The 19,606-nt window shown below is 38.1% G+C and overlaps 2 protein-coding genes across 3 annotated transcripts in view; one reads left to right on the top strand and one right to left on the bottom strand.

Moving 5' to 3' along the window:
• Positions 1-2,304, bottom strand: part of LOC139150226 (ras guanyl-releasing protein 3-like) — a 71,194-nt gene extending 68,890 nt beyond the window's left edge. The window contains exon 1 of one of the 2 annotated variants that reach the window (XM_070722461.1): positions 2,237-2,304. The gene's annotated coding sequence lies outside the window, so the exon portion shown is untranslated. Of the gene's footprint in view, positions 1-236; positions 611-2,236 lie in introns of those variants that run through there. The other variant, XM_070722459.1, reaches the window with a different exon arrangement.
• LOC139150225 (uncharacterized) lies at positions 586-14,412 on the top strand. The gene is made up of 10 exons (XM_070722457.1): positions 586-819; positions 1,174-1,268; positions 2,410-2,506; positions 2,784-3,372; positions 4,465-4,593; positions 5,161-5,272; positions 5,661-5,797; positions 6,406-6,586; positions 9,321-9,423; positions 9,867-14,412. The coding sequence occupies exons 1-10, from the start codon at positions 712-714 to the stop codon at positions 12,507-12,509; spliced, it is 4,194 nt and encodes a 1,397-aa protein (XP_070578558.1). The 5' UTR covers positions 586-711; the 3' UTR covers positions 12,510-14,412.
• The last annotated feature ends 5,194 nt before the right edge of the window (positions 14,413-19,606 follow it).

Genomic DNA, 19,606 nt, shown 5'->3' with positions numbered 1-19,606 from the left:
ATAATAATAATTCATATGCATGTGCGCTAACACGCTTACAAAGTTGAGGCACTGTAAAATTATTTTCCTTGTTCTGTATATGTGTTACACAGGGCTATGGGGCGTTTGTTTTACCAGCGCAATGAATGTTTATCGGTCGTCCCGCGCTCTGGCATACGTATGGGAAGACGTCTTCCTACAAGCACAGGACAACCATGGAGGTAGTACCTCATACCCATGTATGTGGTAGAACTTACCCTTGCAGTAGGTTCTCATACATGCAGCACACAAGCAACAGAATTTCGGATACCAGACATGAAAAGCTCTCTGTGATATAAACGCACAGGCGCACTCGACTCTGAAAAAAGTAAAGTGACTTCAGAAGAGTCCTGGAGGTAATCCCTGATGATGGCGCTCAGTGAGACTTCATTTGTTTTCATCCGTGCATGAGTTCGTTACGTGCGTTGCATGCCTATCAAGAATCGAGTATTATACCTTCGTCCGGGGGATCTTCCCATTTTTCAAAATATTGCGCCCTCAACGTTTATTTGACCATTCTCGTTATGTAAATTTAGAATGGGGCGACCAATCACATCACAGAATTTGCAAAATTGCGAATGGTAACGAAAATTGAAATCTAAAAAAAGAGGGCACCATGAATGCAAAATCGTTTCGGTAGTTTAATAGTGTAAAATCTTTGTTTTACGAATTATAACCAGGATATACAGCAGCATGAAGGATATTTCGCAAGTAGAAGATATTGACTGCCTAAAATATGCGATCGGCCGGGAACTAAAGAGCAACGGCATCAAGATACCCAAGGAGAAGAAATCGAACCAGGTAAAAGGATTTGCATTGAGACTCAACATAGACCCCAAGAGAGTTCAGTGACTGTGTTCAATTTTTTTTTTCCAACTCGGTAACCATCTTCCCGGTTAACGGAAATTCCAGTTTATTGATTTGGCTTTGACTGTGAAGGCACCGTGTGTAAAAACACATGTCCATTACGACAAATCTATCCCTGAAGTGTCCCTGAAAACATCTTGTAATCCAGCGGTGTATCAATCATGAAGCCAAAAAAAACAAATCACGTATTACAGAATGTTTATGCTATAAAAACATCTAATCCATAAAATGACAAGCTATAACGTGTGTAAGACTTTGTCACGCATCTCCTTATTTTTCTCTAAATAGCCTGAACATGGAAGCATCGCTGGCGTCTTTGGAAGCAGGCTGGGATACTTGCCATCTCTCATAGTTGATCACGAGACAGGATGTACAGTACCAAAGTACGTTAATCAGTCATTTTGTATTTCGATTCTTTATATAATAGTATAGTGTAGTAATAGCAATACCGTACGCAAGCTTGGTGCTTCTTCTTTCAATAATAATAACAATAATAATAATAATAATAATAATAATAATAATTCCCTTAAACACTAAATTAAAATGGTGTAGGAGTATTGTAGTAACATTCAGTTGTAATTCTTTTGCATAAATTACAGAACAAGGGGTATACGAGACAAAAATGGAATTCAGTTTCGACTTGGTTTACATGTAATTATACACGTAACATACATACATGTAGTCTATTTTGCCATAGGCAGACAGTAGAGATTGCTTTGGACATGGAGGTAGCAGCTTCCTCCATGCTCTGGATAACATTTTGGTTTGTCAACTCTCATATGCAAACTGTACACTCGATTGGACACTCGATATTTACACAGTGATCACTGATATATTTTTTTAACAATTACTCTTTTAGACTTGTAAATCACTTTTGAACCAGCTTTATGTGTCTAGCTTTGAATGTTGCCAGGTTTATTCACTATTGTTGAATACTAATATCAAGTGTTGTCTGTTTGAATTTAGACAAGAAAATAGACTCATTGCCTGCTATCTATCTGCATGTTCCAAATTACACCAAAACCATTTAAAAAGAAAAGATCTTTGACATTTTTTGCTAACAATTAAAGCCTTTCTCTGCGAAGAATTGCTTTATATATCTCTTTATTTTATGCGTGTAACTATTTTAACCAGTTATTTGATAATGTATAATAATGTGGGGACATGAATAATGGAGATCAAAAAGAGAACTTTTTTGGATCAAAATTGTACAGACATGATAAAAATATCAAAATACCATTGATGAAAATGGAGCTTTTACATTTACATCATTTAAACATCACAGTTTTTGGAAGATAACCTTAAATGCCTGAATTAGAGTTCAAGGTAGAAAAGGGAAGGAAAACATTACCTGGCTCACCGAGACCTCTGCTGTAGTTTGGGTTTCTCGGATTTCTCTGAGTCTAACTACAGTATTTGGTCCCAGTTTAAAGGTATTATTCATGAGAACTTGACAGCTGTGTGAATGTTGAACGCTGCATATTTTCTGTAGACGCTTCATTGTCATTGATGCTATTGTTTCAGGTTCTTGGTTGAAGCAGTTGCTTTCTTGGAGAAGCATCTCAAGTGTGAAGGCTTATTCAGAAAGTCTGGATCCCATTCACGGCAAAGAGAGCTCAAGGTAATTACAAGCCATGTGGAAAGTTTCTCATGGCATTTATACAGAATACATTGATTTTCTACTATTTTACTCATGCATATGTAACAGTTATTTGATTTTACACTTTTTATTGCAAGATTGGATGAAAAAAAACATGCAATAGTAAATGCTTGTACTATGCAAGAATTTTTACAACTTTAATATAGGTTGTTTACTTCTGATCTAAAGTCTGAATGAATGTATCTGACAGTATCTATAAAGTTTGATTTAATATTCCTGGTAAAAATTTGTTTTCCAGCAACATATCCAAGATGGTGGTGCCATTCCTGACTCAGCTCATGTTTATGATGTTGCCAGTCTATTTAAACAGTTCTTTCGGGAATTAAGTGAACCTTTACTCACAAATCGACTACATGATACATTCATGAAATGTCAACAGTTGGAGGACTCACAAGAAAGACAATACACAGTCTTGTTATCATGCAGTCTGCTTCCACTGAGCCATCTTCACTCATTGAAATACATTATGACATTTTTGAAACGCGTATCTGAAAATTCTGAGGCAAACAAGATGGACATTGGCAATATCTCTTTAGTGCTGGCACCAAACCTGATGGGAAACATTGAGAAAAATGAGAAGCTGAACACAGCGGCTGAGAAATTGCGGCGCACCAGAACTCAAATCGTTGAGCAACTCATACGGGATGCCGACAAGATTGGACTGATCCCAGAATCTGTCTTGACCAGAATGTCCACACTGGGTGTCCAGTCTGAGAACTTTTCCTGCGATGGTCTGACTTCAGAAGATGACTTGGACAGAAGTACCGAAGTGATTCTTGAAAAGAAAAAATGGAAAAGAAAGAAAAGACGTAGTGGATCCATTTCTGGTGAGTTAATCAGTAACACTTACAATAATTACCTCTGCAGCAAGGCGTGCAGGTTTCGACCACAGTCACACCACAAATTTGACCGCAAACTTTAACACAACTCCACCAGTCACTGTTATCACTAATGTGTCTCTAAAAGTTCTGTTCAAGTAATACTATTATAGGCTTGATTTGTTAAAGAAAGGGGGGTCTAGTTGATAAACATGGCCTCTTCCCAGGAATTGGTGATAAACGTCAAGCATAAATGTGATGCGATTTCAGCATTTGAGGCTTGTTTATAGTTTTACAAGTGTTGTAGCTTTCCAATCGCAGTAAGACTTTGAAAAATAATCTTTTGTTGCATTGCTTCATTCATATGAAGCTATTTTGCTGTGGTCAGCAGTGTCGGTTCAGCCTCCAGTTTAAAATTTTGGATATGTTGTGCATAGCAACAGACCTGTTGTATGGGGTTCCATACAGGCAACCGCAGAAGGGAGGACTCCCCTCCCTGTAAGTACGTCAATAAAGTGTTAGCAACCTCGGTCTGACACTCAGCTGCATGTCAGTGCACTGCAGGTAGTGACGGGGGTGGGGGTGTAATATTCTTGATCCCTTGACACAGATAGGGCAGTGTACTGAAAACACAACGGTATATGTCAACATCCTTTTTTCCCAACAAACTAATTAAATTCAGTATGTATCGTGCACTTGAGTATGCTCAGCCATAGCTTACAGCTCTAACAATGCGTACATACTTGTAACTGGATAATAAAACAGAGTGGTTGTCAGAGTTTATGTTGCATGCACCTTACAGACTGATTTCTGAGGGCTGATGTGCAGCGTCTCGGAAGCTATTATCCAATTGAGTGGCTGAATCTTACCATATAATAATAATACAAAAAGACTCCGTAAGTTGCTGTGAATAGTAACAATTGACCAATCAGATATAACCTTCTCAGCATGCTGCACATTGGCAGAATTCTTACTCAGAATGGAATCCATTTTGTCAAATTCCTAGGAAGGGCAGTTGATTATACATTAATTGTTAGTCTTTGGCTACTTTTTATTGTTCATCTGTCAATAAATATGGTTGTTTATTTAAACCATCTTCAGGTATTGTCAGCGGCCTTGGTCAAAGCCTTGGATTGTTGAAATCTAGCAGCAGTAATACAGTCAAGACACCAGCATCATCAACTGCTAATACACCAGCGTTCTTTGATAACAATGCTGTACACACCGACTGTAAGTATTTACATTACTTTATTGGTTTTCGACACTCATGTATCATTAATAAAACGGTGGCTTTGCTGATAAAACAAACCTTTACTTGACTGGTTGCATCTCACTTGCTTAGAGAACTGTATTTTAGATGCCAGTTCAGATAAGCTTGTTTGATCAACAAATCATCTCCACATGTGAGGATGTCACACACATGTCACTTGTTCCAATTTCTTGTGTACTGGGCCATCGGGGCTTTATACAAGAATGTTTTTATTTGTTAAATAGATTAATATCAGTTGATGCCCTGGATAAATCAAAACAGATACTATAAATTGTTTACTCTTAGCTAAATGGATGATTTCCATGGATTTCTCCAAAACTGCTCTTTTAATTATAAATTTTTACAATGAATATTGGCCTATTTTAACATTGCCCCTGAAAATATCCCCAATTATCTAGCCACAGTTAGGTTTATCAAGTTTGCATGTGATCATAATGCCAATGTTTTGGGTTTTGTTTTGTTTGGAAACATCACAATGGCCTCTAAATACCAGGAGTTTTACAGTCACATTGCTTTCATGTCATCAGATATTGCCAGTCCACATGATAGTGTCATACCAGTTGGTGAGACGCCAACCATCAGACGATCAGCAAAGAGAAAGGCCCATGAAGACATGGGGTCGTTTTCTGCTGCCAAAAGGTAGGTCACTGTTTGTATATGGTATGTTTGTAACTGTGAGTCATTGTATCAATCATAAAATAACAACTGTTGGTAAATCCTGACATCACCATCACGTAGGTCAATATTTCAAACCAAGGTATCTGTGCTGAGAGCCAAAACAAGTGAGACAAAGTATACTCAGTACTAAAGAGCAGAAAAGTTTCCGTCTGTGTTCTGAATTACAGCAAAGTGAATATAAAATTATTATTTCCTCTGCTGCTCCAAGAGAACCATGATAATTTTCAGAAAAACCTTATATTTCCTATATTCGATATATGGTCAGAAACCATACCATTGGTTCATTTTGGGTCATATCCAATTTGGGTTAGAGAAAGGAAAGTCAACTTGTTTACTATTTTTTTTGCAGAAAAGCCATGCTGCACCAAATGACCAGTGATCCCAAATACAGCAAACAAGGTATACACATACACAAAGGTACGCCAGGTAGCCTTGGCACGCCAATGACTCCACTGCGGGCACCGTCATCAGCCATAGGAGACAGCAGTTAGTAACCATTCCATGCTTTATGCTATATTTTTTTATTCATGTACACATACCAGTAATACTAGTTCTAGAATTACCATCTAAATCATTCCATCACAACATGCGCTTTATCAAATCATCAATAGCTTGCAAGAAGTCATAAAAGCCTTTGTACTGCTTCTAAAAGGAAGTTGTTGATTGTTATTAGTCTATATTAAAGATTCATGAATTAATGATGGTTCAGTCTTCTTGATACTGGATATTTGAAATCTCTATAGTATCGTTCCTTTTGTATTGCAGTATTTTGAATTTTTTAATTTGACTCATGCACACAGCCCTCACAGTCCTCATATTTTCTTTATAGTATACTATTAGCCATTGAAAATGAAAAAGTATAAATGTTTTACAATGTTTTATTGACACATTAGTACAGATATTCACAGATACCGGTGCAGATATTTACCATTTATAAGTTCCTGGTATATGCAATAAACTATTCTGTAAAAAATGTATGTGTTGTCCTGCATAGGGAAATGAGAATCTAATAGAGTTCATGATGAGGGCAATCCTCAGGGCATGAGAGGACAATGTAGCTAATTACTAATATTATAATATGTAAATCAACCCAGGTGCTGCCACAGAGTTGTTTGGTTTCCTGTCACCGTCAATCAAATATGCTGATGATTCCATGGCAAGCATATCATCCAGCCCCAGTGTGAAGGTATTGGATGAGAGCGCGGATCTACTACTTGATTCAACACTCACTCCTTCCAAGCAAAAATCAAAGATGAAGTTGAAGAAGATAAAAAGGTAAGTTTCCAAAATGTGGTATCAGAATAAATCTAAGCAGATGGTAGAGCACCTTACAGGCAGCCTCCACACTGTACTCTTCAATTTTGCCAAAGTTTGCCTCTTGCCATAGCCAGAGGAACCTGATTCCGTTACAGATGCTCTATGAATGTTTACTGACCAGAACTCTGTATTCAACCTAGTGTGGACCTTTGCTGACTAGATTTCCTAGATTTTTCTTTTGGCAAATTTTGACTCTTCTAACTTTGCTGGACATGAAGTCCTGCACTGCTATTGTTCTCCAAGTGGACTCTTTTCTGATGCTCATCATATGATAATTATGAACATTCTCCTGATGAAGACACTGCTGTTGGTTACTGTATTCACCACTATGCAATACTCCTGTGAAATGCTACACCTGCTGAACAAAGTATTAGCCAATGAAAGACTGCCAACACCATGCAGTCTGGAATGTGATCAACACCTGTAAACCTGTTTGTATCTGCAAACAAGACCAGCAACTCATTGTGGTGTCAGGGCAGACACTCGCTAGCAGAAATTCACCTCAAGTGCTCCACAGCTGCATCAACACATTCTACCCAATAACAACCAGTTTCCTTCAGTCTCACCAACAAGTGACCAGTGTAAGCCAATACTCAGACAAACCAATCTCCTAACAACCAGGAACGTCAGGTCAATTTGCAACAAAGTAACTGAAGTTTGTGATGTAATCACATCACAGAACAGAACATTGGTTTATAAGCTATGACTGAAACCTGGTTGAAAGACACAAATAGCCATGTCATCAATAAGTGCACTCCTACAGGATACTCAGTTTGTCAAACACATTGCAATTGTCATCTGGTAGTCTTGTTGCTCTAGTTCACAAATCAGTAATGACACTGTCTTCATTGAATACATTAAATTTCAAATCCTTTGAGGCGATGCTAGCTACTCTTTCATACCATGGCATCTTAATCAAACTGATCTATATTGTCCACCACCAGATAAAAAGAGTAAATTAACTGCCCTCCTGAAAGTGCACAATGACATTTATATATCCGTGGACTCTGGCAGTTATGTTCTACTCGTTTTCCTTGATCTCTCTGCATCATTCGATACAATTGATCACAAGATATTACTTCACAGACTCTCTCATCTTGGTGATCCCCTGCATTGCACTCAAGTGGTTCCACTCATACTTGATCCAAAGGGACCAGTCCGTCAAAATCAAGGACATCATCAGTTATCCATCAGAATTAAGTTTTAGGGTACCACAGGGCACAGTCCTAGATCCTCTTTTGTTCACTATCTACATTTCTCTACTGGGAAAATTTAATTCACAAGCATGATCTTAACTTTCACCAGTATGCAGACAACAACCAGCTTTATCTTTCATTTGCCCATCGTGACTCTCCTGTAGGCTTGTCCTCAGTCGAAACATGTTTTCATGACATCAATGAATGGATGACTCACAATAAACTCCAGCTCAATGACAGTGAAACACAAGTCCTCCTGATTCACTCCAAGTTCAACTGTGACCCGCTCTAGTCAATAGTGACAACATTGGTTCTACTTCCATCGTAACCAACTCATCTGCTCGCAATATTGGCATTGTCTTTGACAATAATCACATGTTCAATCGGCACATTAAGTACACTTACAAATCAGTCTACAGCAGCTCAAAATGCCTCAGCGAGATTAATCACAAGCACCAGGAAAGTTTGCGTTGATCACCCCAGTTCTCACCCATCTCCACTGGTTTGCAGTTCGTCTCAGGATTGACTACAAAATTTTGCTGTTAACTTTCAAGGCTATTCACAACTAGACTCCTGCGTACATCAGTGATCTACTCCAGCCCTATATTCCAACTTGTATACTCCGTTCATCCACCAAAAAACTTTAGACATGTACAACCTACAAACCCATATCACCTATGATGGCCGTGCATTTTCATATGCTGCTCCTAAACCATGGAATGCACTACCACTTGACATCAGAGAACCCAAAATGTGGAAACTTTAAAATGAAAACTGAAAATGCACATGTTGTCCCGAGCATACAGTGTGGTTTAGCCATTGAGTGTCATAGAGCAAAACACTGTTTTTGGATTTGGGCGCTATATAAACTCTGCTGATTGATTGATAAGGAAGATTTACAAGTGTAATAAAAGTTGAAATAAAACTGACTTTGGTAACAGTATAGTACTGAACAAAAGTTGAATTTTCAATGGAATATTCATATTTTATCACATAAGAACATTGGTAACTCAATATAAATGTTGAAGTGTATTCTGTTTGCTAATTAATTATACAATGTACAGATATGTCCATATTATCCAATTTTGAAAAAGAGTTAGTCAAAGTTTCCATGGCAGCATATTTTCTCACATTCCTGGCCAATGGGACAGTGGGAGTGCGGGGTCGACAGTGTGGGATATTTTGTCTCACACATGCAGCAGGCAACTGTGAGAAAAAATATCCCCAAGTCATGTGAGAAATCTGATCCCAGGTCCTTGGGATGTGAGATTCTATCAGTCTGAAGCAGTTTCAACAAGATCTACTAATATAGTCATATTTTGAATTTAGAACCTGACCACATGCTTGCTAACATTGTTGCTGAATTTGTCATTATAAAGGGGAATATAACCCTCTATCTTTATAGAACAGAATTTACCCAACATAAGATTTTGCTACCTGAAGATTTGACTGCATGCCCACTCAGTAACAATGCTATGTGTTCACTTTCCACACAGACGATCTTCCAGCAATGCTGGTTCAGGCTGTTTCTCACCCAGAAATGACAATAAGAGAAGATCAATCAGGCTGAGGCTACGTCAGAGATCTGCCAGTGTCCAGGTATCTACAATGTTACTACTAAATCACATCATTTTTATGTGTTTTTGCTGTTGGTTTTTTCATAGTTTACTATAAGACATATATTCCTGACATATATTAAGTATTTTGTACATATATAACCTAAATGTGAAGTATCAATGTTATAAAGTATCACTTTACACATTTCATACATATTGGGTAAAGTGTATAATTTCAGTTTATACATGTACCAGAATTCTTAGCACAATCAATTCAGGTTTTCGAAGGTGGATTGGAATTGCTCTACAAATCACGGCCATTTTTCACCCCAGAAAATGTAATTACAAACTGACATATTCAAGCATTGTGGACAGAGATCTACACCGCTATGTATCACTTAAGTTGGCCATTATACAACCTAGAAAAAACTAACAAGAAAAACCATATTGATGTCCCTATCTGTTTGTTCTTCTTGATTGACACAGGGAACACCAACAAAATGCCACAAAGAGGATACCGTTGGATGGAGACTGGCCAATGCGCAACCAAGAGTTGGACTGGACACTCTAGACTTTAATATGCAACAGAAGCAACCCACAGCACACAGTACATCCTCCACTCCAGCAGAAGACAAGAAAACCAAGGGTCTGTTCAGAAAGCACAAGAAAGTGCCAAGTTCCCCAGGGAGGCTGCTGTCAGAATCTACTCTGTCAAAATCATCAGCTGCCAACGATTCAGTTGTTATCGAGAATCCTCAAATCCTTCAACCACCATCTCCTCTGTCAAAGTATAGGGTTAAATCTCACTTGACCCAGGTGAAGAAAATTGATGAGCAAAGTTCAAGTTCACCTAAGGTAGTCACTGTTGATGTTTGTATGCAGTCACCAACTTCTACAAGGAGAATCAGAAGCCATTCTGGTTCCAGAGCCCAACTGAATGCCACTGTCACATCCAAGCCACCTGCTCCAAAGCCAAGTGGACAGAAGCACAAGATGGCAAATACCAGAAGTGTGGTAAACTTGAAGCCACCATCACCCATACAATTAAAGAAAGAACAGCTTGCAAGACAAGCCAGATCAATATCAATGACAACTGACAATGTCCAGCTAGATTCCAGCAACAAGACCAAAGAAGCGAAATCAGAACATTCCTCTTCTGAGCTTTTTGTTAGGCCCAAACCTGTCGTGAAATCATCAAGAAGTTTGCCAGAGGAAAGCAACATAGCCAAAGTTCATCTGCCTTCCAAGACAAAACCTGGCATTGAAACCAACCAGGGTCGCCCCATCCTCACAGCCTCTGTGAGTCTTCCTGAAGCTCTTGACAGAGTTGCAGATATGGATTGCACTCAAATCACTCGTTCAGCTAGCTGTCAAAGCGTCTCTAGTATCCTGTCTGCATTAAGTGCCAATGACAGATTTGTGGAGATTCCATCACCTGTTGAGAAGCCATCGCCTGAGCCAGTTGAAATGCGGCTTTTTGATGAGGCTGAACCAATGTCAGTTGATGAAGATGTTTCCACTGAGAAGAGTTCCACAGCTGAGGTGCCAAGTGGAGAGCCAATGATAGGTGACCAAGAAGGTGAAGTGGCTGTCAATGCTGAGACTTTCACCAAAAAAATAATCAGTAAATCAGTTTCAATTGACAGTGGTAAAGGAAGGTCTATGTTTGATCTGACAGAGATAGACAATAGAGAGTCCAAAAGTGCAGAGGTGGAGGTCAAGGAGAGCACCGTGAGTGCTATGGAGTGTGAAAGTTCTCAGTGTGAGCAAAGAAACATCTCTCTTGGAAGTATTGATAGTGCTATTGATACCACAATGGTAGATGAAGCAGCTGACACACCTATGGAAGAAGAACCTCATGATGGACCCGGTAACAAAGTGACAACAGGGGAATCGGAGATGGGGAAATCGAAGTGTGAAGAGGGTGAACATGATGCCAATGTGCATCAAGATGCTAGCACTAAAGAGGAATTTGACAAGGTAGTGCTTCCTTGCACTGAAGAAATTTCCCTTAAAAAAGACAGTTGTACAGAAAACCGTCATGGGGAGGCAGTGTTGAGTGACAGCTGCCAAAGCAATGAAGAGAATCTAGAAAATCAGTCTGGGCAAAATGCCATGGTCGGTCATACTGCAGCCAGAGAAAGAATGGCTTCTGTTTGTTCTGATTCAAATATAAAGGAGAGTGAAGCATTCATTGACTTTGATGACTCTGATGACTTTCTGCCAGGTCGACTCACTAAATGCTATACGCTACCGGAAAGACGACCGCCCAGGAGGGAGGCTTCCTCTAGCAGCGTTGATTCAGGCCTTGTACAGAGACACATCAAACACTTCAACTCTATCACCAAGACAGAAATCACATCCCCACTTCGAGTTTCTAAAGGTCCGTTGGCTTTCAGGCGTGCTCCGGGCCGCGCATCTGCAAGGTTTGCCAGAGATGATGACACTGGGCTTGATCAACAGCTGAAGTCCCTGAAAAGAATGAGATCAGACCAGGCTATCATGAAAAAGCCAAAGATTCCAATAACAAGTACTCTGGTTAAATCTATGAGCACAGATAGTGGACTGTCACGGCTGACTTGTGACACCTCCTATGTGACTGGAGCCGGTGATTTCAATAGGTCATATGAAGAAGCCATAGCATCATCCATAAGGCATGTATCTTCCACAGCAGCAAACATCAAAATCCCCAAAGCCTTACAAGAAACCATAGATGATGTCTGCACACCGAGAAATGAAAAACTTGTCAAGACGCCACTCCAAGATAACAACACAGCCGGCAATGTCCAAGGAAAGTTGACTCCCATGAAGACTTTGCCGAATAAATTTCCCCCCGCACCTCATTCCCTGACACCTCTACACCTGGCATCCAAGACCAAGATTCGTCTTGCCTCTGGTAAAACCAGCTCAGCACATAAACCCAACACTCCAGTCAAACCTGTCAGGCACCTGACGCCGAGTAGATCTCCAAGTGTCAAACTAGATCTAACAAAGGGGACGCCAACAGACAGAGAGATGAAGAAATACAAGAAATCACCCAGATATCCCAAATCTCCCAGGTCACCTGCAAAACCAGTGGTAGGATCGAAAATGGCAATGTTTCCATATCGTGTTGCTCAAGATTTCTGATGAGGAAAGTAAATCATGAGCATTGACAATTATAGAACTTCCAATAGATTGTTTACAATTATAAGATTTTTACATCCATAAATTTCATACAATGTTACAGGTGTCATCTATCTGAGATATTGTGTTTAGGGATAATGACGGCTTTACTGGAATATTTTCTATGGAAAACTCCCGAATATAACAGAACTATACTCCATTGGTGAATTCTAAACTATGTGGGATGGGAATTATTTCATTCAAAAGTTTATAATCATACGGTTTACCAATACAAGTATAGTTTTGAAAATAGGCAGTGTTGCTTCCAGCATACGTAGATCATGAATTTTGTTAATGAACAAGTTTGGCGGCAGTAGAAATAATGCAAAAGTAATCGCTCAAACAAAAGACATACTTAAACTTTTGGAATGCCATATGTAGATCAGACAGTTGACAAAAGAAATGTATTTATCATATTCATTTGTTGGATACATGCTACAGGCGAAATGCAGGAATTCCAAAGAGTAAAATGAGTTAATTGAGTTTTTGTTGTTGTCGGTTATTGTAAAGCTTTGACACAACAGGTTTTTGTTCCATATGTCTAATTTTATTATCCAAGCAATATCCATCACTGCCAAATTTTGTAACAAAGCTATATGTTAACATTACAAATTGATTTTAGAGGATAACTTCAAATTATTTACAAGTTCCACTTTTGCAATATTTGCATGAAAAGTATCAAAATAATTCATACAGAAATGTAACCAAATGGTAACAATTATCAAAATACTGCCATTATGTATTCAAGTTTTTTCCTGATTTTTTTCTTCTTTTTAAAAGCAATAAACAAAGTATTTGTAGTTTGATGTATAAACGGCTTCAGGGCTGTAAATTGTTAACAACTGCAATTCATGAGAGAATTTTAGACAATTGACATCTATGGTCGCTGGCAGCAGGATCGAGGAACAAATTTGAATGATTAACTTTCTCCAAACCAAGCTTGACATTTTACGGACAAGATGTTAATTTTCAATTATTTCAAAAAGACTAGCTTCCATGAACTGTGTTTCTGAATCTGACACATTCTTGTATTATATTTTCTGCTGTATTTGATATTTTTGTTATGTATAGATTAATGTTTATCTTTCAATCATGTAATGCAATAATTGTAGACCACTGTCTGTAGATCAATCTAAAAGTTTCTTGCCTTTTTTCTCCCCTTTATAGAAAACTCGGTATTTTATAGCTAGAAACAGTAACAATGGCCAACATCCCTTGAAACAAATCACATTTTGTTCTCTTTTTTAAGTTTGGTCAAATGTCATTACTGCTCTGCATGCTTTGAAATTCCTCTCTGATTTCATTGGGTTGCAAAATACAAAATACACTAACAAGTATGCATTCAAAATGTTGTTTTCAGTCCAATGAACATTACAGTAAATATGAACAATCAGTATTTTTGTGAAATGCAGGATTAGACCTGTTACCACCAAAACATGATGATGAAAAGTCTTGTCAGCTGATGTACGTTAGTTAAAGGACCAGTAGCTGTAACTTTTGATAATTTTTTCACTATTTTTATTTTGTATGCCAATCGAAAGTTTTTTGTCCTACTCTCCATAGCAAGGCACCAACTATTCAGCTTGTCAACACAGCGTGTAATGCGTGAAATGCACTGTTATTGTTGAAATTTGAATTCTAGTTCAGACCAGCGTTCACTTGTCAACAATAACAATGCAGTCTACATATGTACAGGCTGTATTGACAAGCTTCGCACGGTCATGCTTTGGCAAGTGTCATGCTTTTGGTAGTAAAACAAGAAACTCTAATTGGCATTAAAAACAAAAATAGCAAAAAAAAATCAAAACTTAAAGGTGTTGGCCCTTTATATAAATAAATTAGAGAGTATGTTTCACTTCAGTTCAATAAGTACCCATAAACCTCATAAATATGTGCGATAAAAGTACAAATATTTGACCATTGCTGAAATAAGGAAAAGCTTTGGAATTTTGATATATAGAATATACAACAATAATACAAAAATTTATGTGACATATATAGTTTCTCTCCATTGTAGACAAAGAATTTCTGGTAGGTGAACAAAAAGTATAATACAAGGGAAAAACAACTAGCGTTTAGTATTGTAACTTCTGAACGCTGTTGGTGATAGAGCGCTTAACATTTCCCCAGACCAATTGGATTGCTGGAGACTAGCATGTGAGTTGCGCTGTATGAATAGCATGATGTCTTGTCAGGGACAAGATAAAGGTTAGATGGCACATGGAGGCCTGGTTTAGGGTGGTGCCCTGGTCTTTTACCAAGGTTTCCTCTTGCATTAGAGGACAACAGAAATGGTATAAGTAAAACCAATGAGGTCCCCTTCCTCCATAGTCAAGCCTCTGGGGCTCAATCAACCTTCATTTACACACATACACCACAGGTCAGGCAAACCAAATCTTGAAACAATGCAGTTTACAAGCCAACTGCTTGGCATTTCTCAAATCATCACTGGTAATGATAGACTGAAAGATTCAGTCGCGTGCGGGCGCTCTGCGACCTACGACCCTTTACCACAGGGCACAGTGGTAAAGGGTCGTAGGTCGCAGTGCGCCGGAGCGCCCGCACGCGACTGAATCTTTCAGTCTATGCTAATGGCCAATATCAGTGATATACATCATTTTTCATCACAAAATTCAAGGCAATAGGAAATACTTTCACACTACCATTTCACTGTAAAGTACACAGTTAAGGCCAAAAAAAAATACTATTAGGTTTGTTTCTGGTCATTGACATATGGCAAAAGGGATACGGTGACGCAATTTTTTTTCATTTTTGGTGGAATTTGATACATTTTCCCCTTTTTTCCAGTGGGGCAAATGAAAAACAGGAAAAAAAACAGTTGACGCACACACTTTGAAGTGATGCGGGTGGTGACCAGAAACAAATCAATTGTTTTGGCCTGATGGTACAGTTTTAAAAATATTCACAAAAATACATAAGGGTCGAAAGTTGCCATCCAATAACACATGAGACAGAATTTCTCATATTTTACGCTACAAATACCTAAATGATAAGGGATATACATCTCCCTATACGGTTATAGTCTTTGTGTGCATGGATGCTGTCATTGTCAATGAGAATGTTATTGGGTTGAAATGAGCACAAGATAAAGTGATGGCAAATTTTCTCACTGTGAGTGCATTTAGTGGTCAGTCCACACAATGGTGAAAGGCAATGTCTTTTGACTTTTAATGCCTGAGAAAATCTGAACATGTTAATGTAAGCCTTTGGTATTCATGCATAGTGATGGCTTATTAGTCCCCGCGGACGAAGTCCGGCGGGGACTTATAGATTGGGTCCCGTCCGTGTGTCCGTCCGTCCGTCCGTCCGTCCGTCATCAACAGTTTCTCAGACACTGCTTAACTGATTTTGTTCAAACTTGGCACAAAGGCATAGCACTATGACCTACAGATGCACGTCGATTTATTTTGTGATACGATCCAATATGGGCGCGAGGCGGCCATTTTATTGCGATTTTTCATGTCTTTGGACCATAACTCAGACATCCTTGAGCACATTCTGCTCAAACATGGCACAAAGGCATAACACTATGGCTTTCATATCCATGTCAAATTATTTCGCGATATGTTTCAATATGGGCGCGTGGCGGCCATTTTGTTGCGATTTTTCATGTCTTTGGACCATAACTCAGACATCCTTGAACAGATTCTGTTCAAACTTGCCACAAAGGTATAACACTATGGCCTACATATGCATGTCAAATTATTTTGTGATACAATCCAATATGGCCACGAGGCGGCCATTTTGTGTGCGATTTTTTGTGTCTTTGAACCATAACTCAAAGATCCTTGAACCGATTCTGTTCAAACTTGACACAAAGGCATAACACTATGTCCTACATATGCATGTCGAATTATATTGCGATACGATCCAATATGGGCGTGAGGCGGCCATTTTGTTGCGATTTTTCATGTCTTTGGACCATAACTCAGACATCCTTGAACCGATTCTGTTCAAATTTGGCACAAAAGCAAAACATTATGCCCTTCATATGAACACCAATTTATTTCATGATATGATCCAATATGGCCGACAGGCGGCCATTTTTTTGCGATTTTTTCATGTCTTTAAACCATAACTCAAACTTTCTTGAACCGATTTTGTTCAAACTTGGCACAAAGGCAAAGCACTATGGCATACATATGCATGTAACAAGTAACCTTGTGATAGGATCCGATATGGCTGCAGAACTGCCATTTTGTTGGAATTTTGCATGTCTTTAAAGCATAATTCAAAGGTCATTACACCCATTTTGTCCAAACTTGGCTCAAAGATTAAATTTACTTCGTGACATGTTCCAATATGGCTGCCAGATTGTCATTTTTTTCCAATATCGCTGTCAGATGGTCATTTTGGATTTTTTCATGTCTTTGAGGCTTAATCATATGCAAATATTCTTTACCCAATGTTGTTGAGACTTGGTACAAAGATAAAGTGCTATGGCATACATATGCATGTCTACTAATTTTGTGCTATGATCCATATGGTCAATAGACAGCCATTTGATTTAAATTTTGGTGTGATTCTTTATGTCTTTGAAACATAAACATAGGTCACTGTCCCTCGATGGACTGATTTTGTTCAAAGTGATACGAAGATAAAGTACTATGGCTGCATTCTTGTGCACATTAATTTGTTTCATTATATGATCCAAAATGGCTGATTACAACAACATACCCGATCCCATACCATTTCGAAAATTCCACCAAACCATGTGTATAGTACGTGCCAATCATGACACGGGAAGCAGTAAGGGCATCGTTATGTGTGATGTAATCAAAAGTTCCTTGAGTGGTCATTACCGGCAGAGATGAGTCATTTATTGAACGTTCCTCAGATTACTTTATTATGCAAGTCACAGGCCTGATGCACCCGTTGCATCAATGTCATTCCACAGCTACCTAGACTACAGCTACCTAGACACCAAAGATTATAACAAAATGGACAAGCGGGGACTGTGTCATCAACGATGACTTGTCTTGTATTGAACTGAATTGAACCATTTGATTTCATGGTCAGATCAGATTGATATGGTCATAGCATTATTCAATGTACTGCAGCAGGGGAAAATATTTTTAATAAAAGCATTACTACATAGCAGTGATCAATTTCTTGTCATTCTTTCAATTTCTTTTTACCGCCTTTATGTTGGGTCATGGGTTTTCAAAATATTAAAACAGTCCCTTTGGTGGAGGGACTACTTTTAAACCTAGACCAGTTTGAAGTGACTGTGTCTTTTTTTGTAACATCTTTCTAGACATCTTGTCATAATTATAGTGGCAAATAATTGACCAAATTTTGCACAGATCAGGTTCGAACTTGTAACATAACATACAGTTCAAAGATTGGAGATCCTTGACCTAGCAAAGACATCACAGTCAAAACTGCTTTGCCAAATCCCAACAAAATGGCAGCAAGCAACAGCTTCCATAGACTATTTCAGTTTTCTAGCATTACAATTAGCAAAGAAGTTTGTTTCATTATTTTACTGTGTTTTGATATATTCTCTTAGTAATTTGTGTCACTCAAATATGACATTGAGAATGTTTTCATTTAATTAATTAAAGTGTAAATTAGTCATTTTGTCTCGCAATGATGCTCCAATCTTTGATGATTATCAGCTTATATACCTGCAAGGACACACTGAAAGGAATGTGTGAAACAAAATTTTTTATGCTTAAAGGGAAGTGGTCGTTGGAACTGCACATATGCAACTTTCTTGTTTACAACAATGTACTTCATGCACTATATATGGATGCATCATGTTAAAATAGCTGCAACATTTAAATTTTACCATGTACAGTAAGAAAAACATGTTTTAACTTTCATCAATCACCAACGTAGCTTGGATACAGTGTTTATATCAGTCGTAGGGGTCCCTAGCGACCTTTGAGCGCTGTTCCGACAACCACCACCCTAAAAGCATTTGTTGAGTAAGTAAAATCAAGAAGATGGAAATCTTTAGTTTTGCTAAGGAATGGTGAGACACATTATACATTTATTTTGTGCTTGTTAAAAAATGATTGTTCTCATTATAAAACTACCAATCACTATCACAATCGCCATTACCAAATTTTAATATCATCAAAATTATTATTATCATAGTTAGGCCATGTTGCACTGTGTAGGTTCTTATTAGACCTTGCATACTCCATTTCTTGGAACTTCATGCATAATAAGAAAGAACTTCTGTTGCAATATCTCTAGATTAAATTTAAAAATTCATGTCCAATGAAGAGAAAATTGAAATATATGTGGTGGTCAGATTGGATTTAACAAATTAAGAAGTCTTTTTGAAGATAATGATGCAATAAAATAACGACAAATGATTGTAAATCTTTCATAAAATGTCAAATTTAACATGATACAATGAACACAAATAGTTTATCAGGAGCATTACTACTTACATGGTAACCATATCCCATGTTACCAAGGCAACTAATTCCTCAAATACTTTTGAAATATATGTATCTTACACAAAGATTAATATATCTAGTGGTCATTTACCCCGGTCATTTACACAGCATCAAATGCTATATAGATGATTAAAACACTGTATGGGTCGCTTGGGATGTCAGCACCAATTAGGTGTCTGCTTTGTATGCAAATCAACTTATAATTGAGATCCCAGTGTTTTAATCAATTAAAGTATCTAATGTTGTGTCAAATACCACTTGTTCAATACATGCAGACTCTCCACCATTTCTTACAATTCAGTATGACCCAGTTTCCACAACTCTTAAATTGGCACAATGATCAGTTGGTCAAAAGGATGGGTTGGGGCGACTTCCCCTTCCTTGGGGATTACTATTAATTGCTGATAGAAGTGTTCAGGATCTTCTTGAAGTATTGACTGTGCAAAGACATTGAGTTTGTTTCAACTATAAGTATTTGTTCTGGGTTGACACACTGATAGTTATATTGCACAAGATACAGCTTCTCCCACAGCTAGGTGTATCTTGCTGTATACCTTGATTGATGAAGGGGACAAGTGTCATCATCTTACTTTATATTGCTGAAGCATGGCATTTTAAGAATAC

Source organism: Ptychodera flava, chromosome 14 (assembly GCF_041260155.1).
Source record: "Ptychodera flava strain L36383 chromosome 14, AS_Pfla_20210202, whole genome shotgun sequence".
Lineage (NCBI taxonomy): Eukaryota > Metazoa > Hemichordata > Enteropneusta > Ptychoderidae > Ptychodera > Ptychodera flava.
The sequence above is the reverse complement of the archived record's forward strand: the minus strand, read 5'-3'. Positions and strand labels throughout refer to the sequence as shown.

Bases quoted from the DNA above. Each gene is read 5' to 3' on its own strand.
- LOC139150225 (XM_070722457.1), top strand. From the start codon at position 712: ATGAAGGATATTTCGCAAGTAGAAGATATTGACTGCCTAAAATATGCG. The intron at 3,373-4,464 runs GTGAGTTAATCA...AACCATCTTCAG, and splicing joins ACGTAGTGGATCCATTTCTG to GTATTGTCAGCGGCCTTGGT. The intron at 9,424-9,866 runs GTATCTACAATG...TGATTGACACAG, and splicing joins AGAGATCTGCCAGTGTCCAG to GGAACACCAACAAAATGCCA.